General features: G+C 27.0%; 1 protein-coding gene across 1 annotated transcript; it reads left to right on the top strand.

The window, feature by feature from the left end:
• Positions 1–1,154: 1,154 nt before the first annotated feature.
• Positions 1,155–12,620, top strand: LOC117167522 (endocuticle structural glycoprotein SgAbd-1-like). Its single transcript, XM_033352524.1, has 4 exons — positions 1,155–1,259; positions 2,518–2,657; positions 10,319–10,431; positions 12,336–12,620. The coding sequence occupies exons 1-4, from the start codon at positions 1,248–1,250 to the stop codon at positions 12,497–12,499; spliced, it is 429 nt and encodes a 142-aa protein (XP_033208415.1). The 5' UTR covers positions 1,155–1,247; the 3' UTR covers positions 12,500–12,620.
• The last annotated feature ends 759 nt before the right edge of the window (positions 12,621–13,379 follow it).

Genomic DNA, 13,379 nt, shown 5'->3' with positions numbered 1-13,379 from the left:
TGAAAGGTTAACCTGAATTAATAAAAGAATTTAAAAAAAATGAGTTTTTCTAGTTGCAGATTTTTATATTTGGTAGAAAATGTAACTATTTCATTGAAAATTCTGTCTTAAAATGTATTTAATTGTGGTTAAAAATGACACTGTTTGTCTGAAAAAGTGTTTCTTCTTTGTTAAAAATGGATCCTATTTAGTTGAAAATCTAAACATTTGATTGAAATATTATGTTATTTGTTGAACATTCGTCTTTTTTGGCAGAAAACTAATTTTCTTGGTAGAAAATTTATCTTCTTTGTGGAAAATTTAACTATTTGGTTGGAAATTCGACTTTTTTATAAGAAAACCATCCTTTTTAACGTAACATTTAATTAATTTTTCAAAAATAATTAATACTTTTAACTTAAAATTTAATTATTAAGTACTTAGACTTTTTTTTTAATCTATAAAATTTCCTTGAACTTGTAAAATCTTTTTGATGTATTTTTTTGGTAGTAGGATTGTTCTTGAGTAACATCATCTAATCCGTCCACCCCTCTCGATAATATAAAACAGAGAGATTTTACCAATATACTCTCCTCCAAATCGCGTTACGTAATTTGCGGATGACGCTTTTTTAAATTTAATAAGATAAAAAAATCGTCCTAAAGATTCCAAGTCGAAAGTGATGAGTTTCAGCCCTCCGGAATATGCAGACATTTTCCTTTATCAAAGAGCCTACTATCATATCTCCGAACAAGAGGCGATTGTTTGGAATAGACTTTTTAATTCTTAATGGATATCGTAAAAGTTTACAAAGGAAAGGGTAATTTTGCAATACTACGCGTATCATCGAGGTGGAACCAGTGAAAGGAATACGCCCTGCGATGATCCGTGGCAAATGATCGGTAGATTTGAATCCCTGTGGGTTTACAATGTGGAATCAAGTAACGTTGAGCCCTCAGGATACGAAGCAGGCATTTAGCACACAAATGCACACAAATACAAACAATAAGCCAGTAAGTAAAAAACACTTTGTACAAACCTCCACAGCTAAAATAGCACCCCACTTTTGAATAGAAGTCCTCCGAAGATGACCCCCCTCTTTAGAGACCAACCACCGCCAAGAATGAAGAATCAGAACGCCGTCGACTATAAATTCTCACGAGGTTCATCTTCTTGTTACTTAGTTGGCAGTGGCAACAACAATACTTGTTATTAACAAGGAGGAATTAAATCTTTATTGGATTTTATTAAACGACGAAGTCGAAGTCATGAATTTAATTGTGAGTGATCGGTCTTTACCAAATTTCGGAATTTGTGGTGCTCTAATATTTCTAAGTGATAATCCTTGTTTTTTAAATTATTAAATAATCAACCAATAAAATCGGGAGTGATCGAAGACGTTTCGTGGAAAATTGTCTTTGTGAAATACTAAATACTCACGGGTAGACAAATTCAATTTTAAATGAGGAGAAATTTCGGGAAAAGTCTAGATTATAGTGTTAGAATGATTTGGTATTTAAATGTATCATGATGAAAATAAAGATACACGTATTTCATATTTTCATAAATTCTGTTTTCGTTTTTTTTTGTTTTCTTGAAAATTTTCTGGTCATGTTAATTCGATGAAAATAATAATTAAGATTTCTGGAAAGCACCGCATTTTTTCTTTACTTTCTTATATTTTTTAACAGCTTCTGCTTACATAAGAAAGACATCCTATTACTTTTTTGAGGGTTTATCCAATTTTGAGGCCAGGCAAATTTTTATTTCACAATTTTTTTTATCGTAAATGATGCGCAATTTGTCATTTTTCAAAATTAAAAGTTTTATAGGATTAACTGAGAGTACAAAGAAAATTTCAAACACCTAAAAAATAAAAAATTAGGTTTTGTGATTAACTGTGAAATACGTATTATTTTTTTGTTTGGAAAAACATATCAAAATAACAAATCCTTCTGACAACCTGAACTGGACCTCTTCTTGTTGAACTTTATTTAACTATAAATTTATTGTCTTAAAATAGTAAAAGATATTCTATACTAATTTGTATACACATTTATTAATAAACAACTATTTTAATACGCGTAATACATTGTTTATCAAAATGTAAGCCAGTGCAGATTAAAAAAATATTATTTTTTTTATCAACATTGAATGAAGACAATTAAAAGAATCTCCATTGTAAAATGAATAATTAATTGACCATCTATTCGATAAAAAATTGTAAGAGTACATGACAAGAAACTGAATTCAAAAACCGATCAAAAATATTTAAAATTTGTATAGTTTTTATTATAATGATAAATACTAATAATTTTAAAATATGCTTTGTATTTTCTTTATTTTTCATCAATTTTAAAATATAATTCCCCTATTTCTGATAAATGTAGAGTAAAATTTTTCACTGTTAACTGACTTATTACTCATATCTTATTTTAAACTAAAGATCAAAGATATAAAAAATTCATAATAATGTGTTATTACATATTTTTACAATTCTTAATATGTATTTCTAATGCACTCATGCATTGTGTATAGGTGGTTCTTCTGGGTTTAGTGACAATAGTCCACAGTCAGTTGAATAGGTATCCTTATTACCCTGATAATTACTATGGAAGGCGGATTGCTATTCTTCGACAAACTCACGATCAGTCACCTGATGGCTCCTACTCTTACAGGTCAGTTTTAAAATAGTACATAAATTATTAAGCAAAAAATAATTTTAACTAATTAGGCGTTCAAATTTCATGGTTCAGATCATCTACAATATACAAAAATATAATTGTTAATAAACCGAAGTTTTTTGTAATAAATTAAAATTATTATTCAATAGCTGAGGAGCGGGGAAACAAAATGTGATAAATCCGTTTTATGAAAAAGTGGTGGTAATGATTGTTTCTGAACGTTAGAGATATCATCAATTCGATTATCAAACATAAGTTGACGAAAAAAATGTTCTTCGAGGCTTCACTGTATATCCAAATACAAATTTTTTGATAATAAGTCACTTTTTTAATTTACAAATTGTATTTTGTAATTAGTGCGCCGTATATCAAATTTTTATCGAAGGGTTTAAACCGAGTAAGATAAAATTATTATTTTTATTAAAAATTGATTAAAATATGTATTTTTTTTTTTCATTGAAAAAATAAAAACAACAAAAAATTAATAAAAAAGGAAAAACTCAAATGGAGGACCTCCTAATCATATGGGATTCTAATTTGTTAATTTGTTGACTAAAAACTTACAAGTGAGGCTAGCTTCTGTGTTTAGATTCAAAAATATTTTATTTTTCCTTTATAAAATGAATCACCTCAATATACATACAAGTTTACGAAGCTTAAAATTTTGTTCAAAACTCAAAACATAGTATATTTAAAAGCCCGACTAAATATAATAGCTCAATTTTAAATTTATTTTAATTATTTAAATTTGAGCTACAATATATCCTTAAATATTCAGAAATTAAGTCGAGCAAATTTATCATATTTTGTTCGGTTACTCCTCAATAATAATACAGGATAGCGCCAATAGTTATTTTGAGAAAAAATATCTACTAAACGGAAAATAATTATTTTAAATGCACTTGAAAAATATACACTGAAAAATGACTTGATCTGTATATCACTAAATAGTGTAGATACATGACAAGATAACGATGGGTATTAATCAATTGTAAAATTGAATGTCTGACACCTACGATATGTAATTGCTGCTGCATTTCAGCAATAGGCTAATTAATTGCAGTACTCGTGTAATTGTGTACAAACTCAGTTGGAATTATTGTTTGTTTAAAAAAAATGGCGATAAGAAACGTGTCAATATACTCGCGTGTTGATATATGCACATGAATAATCCTCGCGTGACAGCTACACGTGTAGACTTTCACGAACGACTCCTCCACACTTCATTCTTCTATACAGGATTTATTATTTCGTCAATTGGTTGCAACATGAGTTTTATAGAAAAATTCATAAACTTTACTTGGTTTCCAGAAATTTGGAAAATAATTTTTATTTGTTGAAAAAAAATCATTTCCCCATTTAGGAACACTGAAATAAACGTTTTTTTCGAACAAGAAAACAGGTTTAGTTAGTATAGGAGCCTAAAAAATTGTTATGCCAACAAATTTCCTTGGTTCTACCAACGAACCTTTTTTTACCTGAGAAAATCATTTTCGGTTGACTTGAGGTATTTGTCATAAGAATCAAAATAATATTTCTGATGTTGTAACTGCAAATAAAATACATTTTCTGTAATGAAAAAAATTTAAAGTTTACAAAAATTTATTTGAACAATGTATTTTCAATTAATTTTTTTTCTTTTTATTGCATCTTAACAATTTTTGCAAATAATTGAAATTAAACAAGTAATGGGTTATTTTTTCGTGGTAATTATTATTTCGTTAATTGGTTGGAATGCGGGTTTCATGCAAAACCATTTAACTTTATTCTGTGCCTAGTAATTTTAAAAATAATTTTTTCTCTTTAAAAAAAATTGATTTTTCGCCATTTAGGAACACTGAGATTGTTTTGTTCGGACAAGAAAAATTTTTATTTGCTATAGAAGCAAAAAAATATATTGTTATCCCAACAACATTTTTGGGTTCGTTTAACAAACTTTTCTTCACCTAACATAATCAGTTTCGGATGAATTAAGATTTGTCGTGACAAAAATCAAATTTCTGATTAGGATAGTTTTTCTATGATTTTAAGAATCAAAATAATATCACTTATGAAGTCATATCGAATGAAAAACATTTTTTTCAATAAAAAAATTTCGAAAGTTATAAAAAACTTATTTTAATCATGTTTTCTGAAATTGATACTTCAGTACTATCGCTTGTTACTAATTTCTTAAAATAATTTAAATTCAAGAAATTCAAGTTCAAGAAATTTAAATTTAAAAAAATTTAAACCTTTTTAAAAAACTTTCTAAATTTCTTGAACTTGAATTTCTTGAATTTGAATTTTTTTTGAAAATAACTAAATAGTCTTAAAATATAATTATTTGCTTAAAAAATGTTTTCTTAACAAAAAAATTGTTCTAACGATTTCAGCCAGAGAAAAATATAATTCCAAAATTGGAAATAGTAGAGTTGTAGAGAATGTTTTTCTGGAAAAAATCAGCCGTCATTTATTAAAATTCAATTATTTTTTAAAAAGTTGGAAAAATTCAGTGGTCAGAAAAAATTCAATTGTAAAAAAACATGTGTAAAATTAATGATTTTTAATGAATTAAAAAATTTTTCATAAAAATAATGTTTTTTAACAGAAAAGACATTAGTTATAATATTTCGATTCTTCAAATCATAGATAAACTATTTTTTCAGACATTTGGCTCTTGACACGAATATACCTTAAGGTAGCTGCCGTGCAATTTTAAGAATCAAAATAATGTTACTCTTCATGTCACTTTAAATAAAAGCATTTTTTAAAATAAATTTACTTCTAAACTCATAAAAATATTTATTTAAACAACTTTTTTCGCAATTAAATTTTTCCTTACTATCGCTTCACACCAGTTTAAATAAATAACAGAACTTGAATAAATAATGGCTTAGTTTTTCACGAAAAATGTTATTTCGCCAATTGGTTGCAACACTAGTTTCATGCAAAAATTATTTACCTTTACTTTGTGTTCTAGAAATTTGGAAAGTAATTTTTATTTATGGAAAGAAATATTATGTCACCATTTAGGAACAATGAGATAAAGGCTTTTCGTGCTCAAGAAACAGGTTCAGTTACTATATAATTTTAAAAAATTGGTTGCTACCTCAACAACATTTTTTAGTTCTTTCAACGAACATTTTCTTGATCTAAGAAAATCATTTTTAGTTGAATTAAGGTAGCTATCATGCTAAAAATAAAATCTATGATAAGTATAGTTTTTTATTACCGTAAGAATCAAAATAATGTTACTGTTGATGTCACTTTGAAGAAAGAGCATTATTTTTAACAAAAAAATTTCAAAACTTATAATAAGGATTTTAAAAAACGTTTTTTCGCAATTGAATTTTTTCTTATTATCGCTTCATACCAATTTTTGAAAATATCTGCATTTGAATAAATATTGGCTTTTCTTTTCCGTGAAAAATATTCTTTCGTCAATTGGTTCCAATACGAGTTTGATGCAAAAATCATTTAACTTTACTTTGTTTACAGAAATTTCCAAAATAATTTACGTTCTTAGAGATAAATATTATTTGGTCATTCAGGAACACAAAGATGAATGTTTTGTTCGAACAAGAAAAAGGTTTAGCTGCTAAAAAATCAAAAAAATTTGTTTTGTATCCCATCAAGATTTTTTTGTTTCTTTGAACAAAGCTTTTCTTAACCTAAGATAATCAGTTTTGGTTGAATTAAAATAGTTTTGATAAAAATCCGACCTCTAGATAATATAGTTTTTCTATGATTTGAAGAATCAAAATAATATTATTGAAAATTTGTAATAAACAAATTTTTAAACTTATAACAAATTTAATTTTATAAATGTTTTTTTTTGCAATTGAGTTATCTTCCTACTATCACTTCTTACCAATTTTTAATAATGTTTCATGTAAAAATTATTTACCTTTACTTTGTTTTCCAGAAATTTGAAAAAATTATTTTCATTCATTTAAAAAAATCATTTTACTACGTGAGAACTCTGATCTAAATGTTTGGTTCGAAAAAAAAGATTTAGTTGCTATAAAAGTAACAAAATTTTTGTGAACCAACATTTTCCTGACAGAAGAAAATCGGGTTTTGGTGAATTGAGGCCATTTGTATCAGTTTAACAAAAGGATAGTTGAAAGATCTATAAGAATTATGAATTTCTGTTGAGGCCAAGAAAAGTGTTTCAGAATTTAATCATGAAAAATCTGTATAGTATATTTAGTTTAGAAATGTTCGTTTGAATGAAAATAATAGGTAGTATCACTTTCTTTTACAGAACTCTGAATAATGAATGTTAATAAAATTGTTTGAGAACTTTAATCTTGATTCTTTTGTTGAATGAGATTAAAAAAAAAAACGATTCTAGACGCAGGACAGATATTTTTGAAGACGATTCATAAATGTAGAGACAGAAGTTTAATTTGAAAGAAGAAACGACTGAGAAAAATATAATTAGCTTTGATGTTAATCAACGGCATTATACGGCTGCGTAATTCGCTATAATACATTACGTAATCGGACAATCGCAATTAACCTACCTATGTACTGTCAATATAGGAGCGCCCATTTCCCTTATCATGAAAATTATTTTAGCACGTTTAATTCAAAATGATTAACACCGTTAGTAACCTTTCTTTGTGGTTCATATAACTGTAATTGAATAATCAAGAGAAAATGCATTTATGAGCTAATGCTAAACAAGTTGAAAAAATAGGGATTTTCTTCATTTGGAAAACAAAAATATTCGGGGGGATCAATCAACAAAAATAAAAAAAATAAAAAATGTCTACAGGTATAGATTTTGACAGCTCTAATAACCTATTTGATAACTGATTTAAATATCATATTAAATTTACAGGGTGATCGAAAAACTTAATTTTCATAATTCTGTTACTTTTCAATCATTTTTTATGACCAATCTTTCATTTTCTCTGGCAATTATTGTTCGAATACCTGTATTTTATGTTGCAACGTTTTTAAAATTAAATCCTTTATAAGCAGAATAAAATAATAAAATTTAATTTAATAATTTAGAAATTTCAAATTTATTTATTCCAACCAATAAAGATGACTTTCCTACGAGAAAAGATAAATTTTCAATCCGAAGGGACCAATTTTCAAAATAACAGTGAAATACTTAATAAAAAAAGATAATTTTTAACCAAATATTTGATTCGCAACATAATTTTTGAATTTTAACAAAATATTAAAAATTTCATATAGGAATTTCCAACCTAGACAAATGAATTTTGCAACCAAAAGGTCGAATAGTTAAACAAAAATTATGAAAGTTCAACCAAATAATTGAATTTTTGAAAAGACTTAAACAAAGTTCTATTTGCAATACAAACGGACAAATTCTCTGTCAGAATAGAGGAATGGTCAATCACATCATTGCATTTTTGAAAAAAAATAAAACTTATCAAAAAATGTATTAGATTATAAAAAAAAGAACAGAATTTTAAGAAAATACTTAAATTTTCAACAAAATAGCAGAATTTTTAACGAAATTCTTAAATTTTCTATTTCCATAAATAGTTCAATTTTTAACCCAGGAGTTAAATTTTTAACTAAATAATTAAAATTTTTAAAAAGTAGTTGAATTTTTAACTTACATATATGAGCTGTCAACAAGATATGTGTTGGTTGATATTTCGATAAAAAAAGATTTATACCAAGAGATGAATTTTAGAACCAACAAGACGTATTTGTATTCAAGAAGATTAATTTTTTACCAAAAAAGACAAATTTTTCACAAAATACATAAATTTTGAAACAAATAGCTGAATGTTCAGCTAAGAAGATTATTTTTTCAACCAGAAATGGAAAACTTAGATTGACAGTAAAAAAAATGAATTTTGCACAAATGAAAATAAATTTTCAACAGAAAAGTCAATTTTTTAACCAAAGAGGTAAATTTTCAACTAAAATAAAGAATTTCCCGCAATAAATACGAGTTTTTAACAAATCAAAAATTTCATCCAAGAAAGAAAAAAAATGCATACAAATTGGTATACTTTCAAACGAAAAGACAATTTTTCAGTGAAACAGTTCAGCTTTTGACCCGAAAATATAAATTGTCGACAAAAGAGTTAATGCTTTGACCAAAAATGGGAATGTAATATTATCCGTTGAAAAAACTGATTAAAAAAAAACGATTTTTTCACGAAATAGTCCAATTTTCGAAAAAACATATGACTTTTCAAATAAAATTATGAATTTTTCAACCAAAAAGAGGTATTTTCAATAAATAAAGATGTATCAGTCCAGCCAGAAAAAAGTTTTGATTTTCGATTTTCAACTAATAAAGGTCCGCTTTTAAGTCAAAATGTTTTAGTTACATTATCAGTTTCTAAAATTGATTAAAAAAGAACTAATCTTCAACAAAATAGTTACATCTTCAGCCAAAGTGATGAACAGTCAAGTCTTACCTAGGTAGTTAAAGTTTTAATTTAAAAAGATAAATTTTAAGTTAAAACAAAATTTGCTAAAAAAAAGGATCTTTCAACAAAGAGATAAACGTTCAACTAAAATGATGATTCTTAAAAATAATCACTTAAACAAAAGTGATTTGACCTTCAACCAAACACTTGAATTTTTATACAGAAAATATTAAATTCATACTAAAACAGATGGATTTTGAAACCATAAAGACGAAAAAAATGAAATTTTCAAGCGAGAATGATCTCAGTTTAACTTTTAATTCAAAAATATAAACTCTGGTCAACAAGTTAATTTTATACCAACATTCCCTAATTTTTACTTGACAAAGTATTTATTTCCCTTGGCTATTAATATTCGAAGTCCATAATCTTAATCTTGTAACATTTTAAACATCTAGAAACTTTTATAAACGCAATAAAAGAATGTGAAATGTAAAATTTATTATCCTTGAATAACCTTCCCTGATCAATAAAATTCCCTGACTTTCGACTAATTTCCAGGTTTTTCTTGACCAACGGCGACTCTGAATAATAAAAAATAATAAAATTGAGCCTTTTTAAGTCAAAGTGAATAGCTTACATCTAACATCCTCTCCATAAATACATTTGTGTTTAAAACTGAAATTTTGTTAGACACTCTCAACATTATCATCATAACTGCCCAATTTAGTGGTTCGCTGTGCATGATAATTTTTCTTACCTCATAAAGACCTAATAGTGGTATAAACGTTAACGTAGTCAAGCGCAGCCAATCATGTGTGACCCTGTGTGTGATCTGGCAATAAGAAAGCATGAAACTGAAATAAACAGGCCACGAAGAAGATAATTTGAAGTTTAAAAAAAATTTTTTTTTACGTCCACCGCTGCGCCGTCTTTGTGAGATAAGCTCTGTAAACAAAATTTGCAAAAATGTATGACCTTCCGGTACATAATTACACAAATATTTATAAGCAAGGACGTTTTTGCCAATTAAGTGGTTTTCTTCACAAGGTTTTGCGATAATAAAATTATTTTTTAAGCTCATACGGTATTTAAATGTAGCACACTGGAGTTGCTTGAAAGGCCAGCATTTAATTTAATTGGTTGACAGGAAAAGATGATAATATCAAAAACGATTTTAAGTTGAAGGTATATTCTGAGAATATTTCATGATTTTTTTAAAGCAAGATTGGTTCGTATGTAAAATAAAGCGTGAGGTTAGTTTAGATAAGGATAATTTAATATGAATTTACTTTCCAGCTACGATACTGAAAATGGGATATCGGTAGCAGAACAAGGACAGCCAAGAAATTTCGGTCCTGGAGGACAAGGAGAAGTGGTGCGTGGGCAATATAGCTACACTGCACCTGATGGTATGCCGATAATTTTTTTTTCATTATTCCTTTCTGAATAGTTCTACATTTTATGTAAAACTTTAACTTTAATTAGCTCCTAGATTAATATAATAATAAAAGAAATAAATAAAACAAATGTTTTCTTAATAATGGTTTCAAGAATTGCAATAAATTTATTGAGTAAGGTCTAAATTACAACAAAGGAACTTAGAATCCATTTTTATCATAAAGATAATATAATTAAAGATTGCTTTTTCAGTGGATATAACAAAGAGTTTTTCAGCAGGTATAACAAAACAAGGCAAAAAATCTGCTTTGTCTCAATTAAATAATGCAGATTAAATAAATAACCAAAAAAATCTTAAAAAGCTCATGATTAAATTTTTTTTAATTCATTTATATTAGTGGAGAGATTTCGATTAAAGACTCTCATTATTTTTGTCTAGTCTTTTTCAATACATAACCCTGCCATGTAAGCTAGAATTCGAAAACACAAAAATGATTATTTGAACATTTTACGTTCGCTGTTTTTGTTTCCTTCGACGCTTAAATTTGTATCTAATGTATTTTCATCAATTGAAAGCTCACAAATTTTCAAACTGTTTTTTAATGTCAGCTAAAAAAATTATGTTGCATATAAACTAAAATTAAAAAATTATGAACGAAAATACCTAAATTATAAAAATAATCATTTTTTTAAATACTCAGTTTAAGTATTTACGTAGTTTATAAACGTATTTTATAAATCTATTTTATAAACCAATCTGTATCATACATATTATTTTCAATTTCCAAAATTTTGTTAAAAAGTCATCTTTTTGGTTTCAAAAATTTCTTTTTTCAGTAGAAATTTCATTTTCTTAGTTTGAAAATACAACTGTTTGTTTAAAAATTTTATCTACTTTGGTTTTAAGATTCAACTATTTTGGTGCAAAAAATTCAACTATTGGGTTTAAAAATAAAAAAAATTGCGTTGAAAATTCATAATTTTAGGTTTAAAATTAATTTTTTTTAGTAAATTCCTCTTCTTGGTTAGAAAATTAAACAAGTTGGTTGACATTCTTTTTCTTCCTCGACTGAAAAATCTTTTCTGGCGGAATAATTAACTTATTTGTTATCTATTACATTCTTGATTAAATATTCTTTTTCTTTTGTTAAAAATCGACTTCTGTGCTGAAAATCAATAATTTTGGGAAAATTCGTGTATTAGGTTTAAAAGTTTCGCCTTTTTGTTAGAAATTTAATCTTTTTCGGTAAAAATCAACTGTTTGGTTAAAAATTAATCTTACTTTTTATTCAACTATTTGATTAAAAATTCGTCCTTTTTGATGAATTATATATTTTTTTTCAAGTAAAATTCAAATATATTTTAGGTTTTAAGTTTTAATATCAACTATTACATTTTTTGTTGAGAATTCACCTTTTTTGGTTGCAAATTCATCTACTTGGTTAACACTCGAACTACTTTCATCTTTTTAGTTGAGTTTTAAACTATTGGTTACAAATTTATCTATTTCGTAGAAAAGGCAATATTTCACTTGATAAAGTAGAAATTCCAAACTTAACAATTTTAGTTTAATATTAGTCGATACAACTATTTTCTTAAAACAATTTATTTTTATAAAACATCTTCATATTTACCCTGTTGTTAGATTTGCGGAAATATTTGATCTTAGTATATCATAACAAAATTTCTTTCAAATCGTCCTGTTTTATAATATCTCGAATTTCTGTTTACGCTTGTTAAAAAATGAATCAAAACCTTGCAAAATAAGGGAAAAAGATTATAGGAACATCTCGATTATAAGAATGTTTTCAAATTTAAAGGGGAAAGATGGAGATTTTATAGTAGAAGGGACGTATAATATCAACCCTGAATACTAACATTTTGGTATTGTTAATTTTTTATCTGACTTTTAAAGGTACACCAATTGTCTTAACGTACATTTCGGATGAAAACGGTTTCCGAGCAAGTGGGGCCCATTTGCCCACACCACCCCCAATTCCAGTTGCGATTCAGCGAGCTTTGGCGTACAATGCTGCACATCCTGAAGAAGATGAAGAACACTACAAGAGGAGGTACTAACTTAAGGGACAAATGGCCATCGCAAAACGATTCTCTATTTTATTGATAACTGACTACTTTTATAGAAATCAATTTGAAATATATAATTTAAACAAATTATTTTTGTTATAACCGAGACATATATATATATATATACCTATATTTTATTAAACCCTGTGCCTTTTTGCTATTACGTAGCTAGAACTGTTATATCATTTTCTTGAATATTTGTGTCTTTTATCTATAAAAGGTACTATGTTCAGAATACTTACTAAATATTTCTAAATAGTCCTGGAGCGGGCAATGCTGCCGTATGCAATAATATGTCCAAGGATAAAAAGGTATGATTCTTATGTATTTTGAGCGGCTGAATCCGAATATACCCGGCGTTTTTTCGAAAAAGTGGTACGTTTTGTTTAAATCGCAATTGTTTAAACAAATTATGAAAAAATGACTTTTTCGATCTGGACAATTTTTTTTAGATAATATGGCCCATTTGAAGACGAAAGTGTTCCTTGTAACTTTTTCGTAAAATGCATATTTCAAAAGTTATGAATTTTCAAAGGTTGAAAATTCGACATTTTTCACCAACTTAGACCGTTTATAATTTCTAGCCTATTCAATATTTCTTAAAATTGAGAAAACCTACTTATTCTTTAGAAGCTACGCTTTAAATTGATATAATTCAATATTAGTATAGGACCTGCGAAGGTATGGTTTTCGCGACTAACAGTCAGCGCTTTTTCGACGTCTACACCGCCCTTTCGGCTGCCTCGCGCGCAGCCACATGCTCTTGTTTGCGCGTCAACCAGTTCATAAGCTTGCAAATAAAATGGGCCCTGAAAAATGCAAAACAATAGTAGCTGCTCATCAATTGTCCGGGTCTGATTACACCAGTAAA

The sequence above is a fragment of the Belonocnema kinseyi genome, chromosome 2 (assembly GCF_010883055.1).
Source record: "Belonocnema kinseyi isolate 2016_QV_RU_SX_M_011 chromosome 2, B_treatae_v1, whole genome shotgun sequence".
Classification (NCBI taxonomy): domain Eukaryota; kingdom Metazoa; phylum Arthropoda; class Insecta; order Hymenoptera; family Cynipidae; genus Belonocnema; species Belonocnema kinseyi.
This window is presented reverse-complemented; position numbering and strand designations above follow the sequence as displayed.

Excerpts from the sequence above, each read along its gene's own strand:
- LOC117167522 (XM_033352524.1), top strand. Across the intron at positions 2,658-10,318 it reads GATGGCTCCTACTCTTACAG|CTACGATACTGAAAATGGGA; the intron begins GTCAGTTTTAAA and ends TTTACTTTCCAG. Across the intron at positions 10,432-12,335 it reads TAGCTACACTGCACCTGATG|GTACACCAATTGTCTTAACG; the intron begins GTATGCCGATAA and ends TGACTTTTAAAG.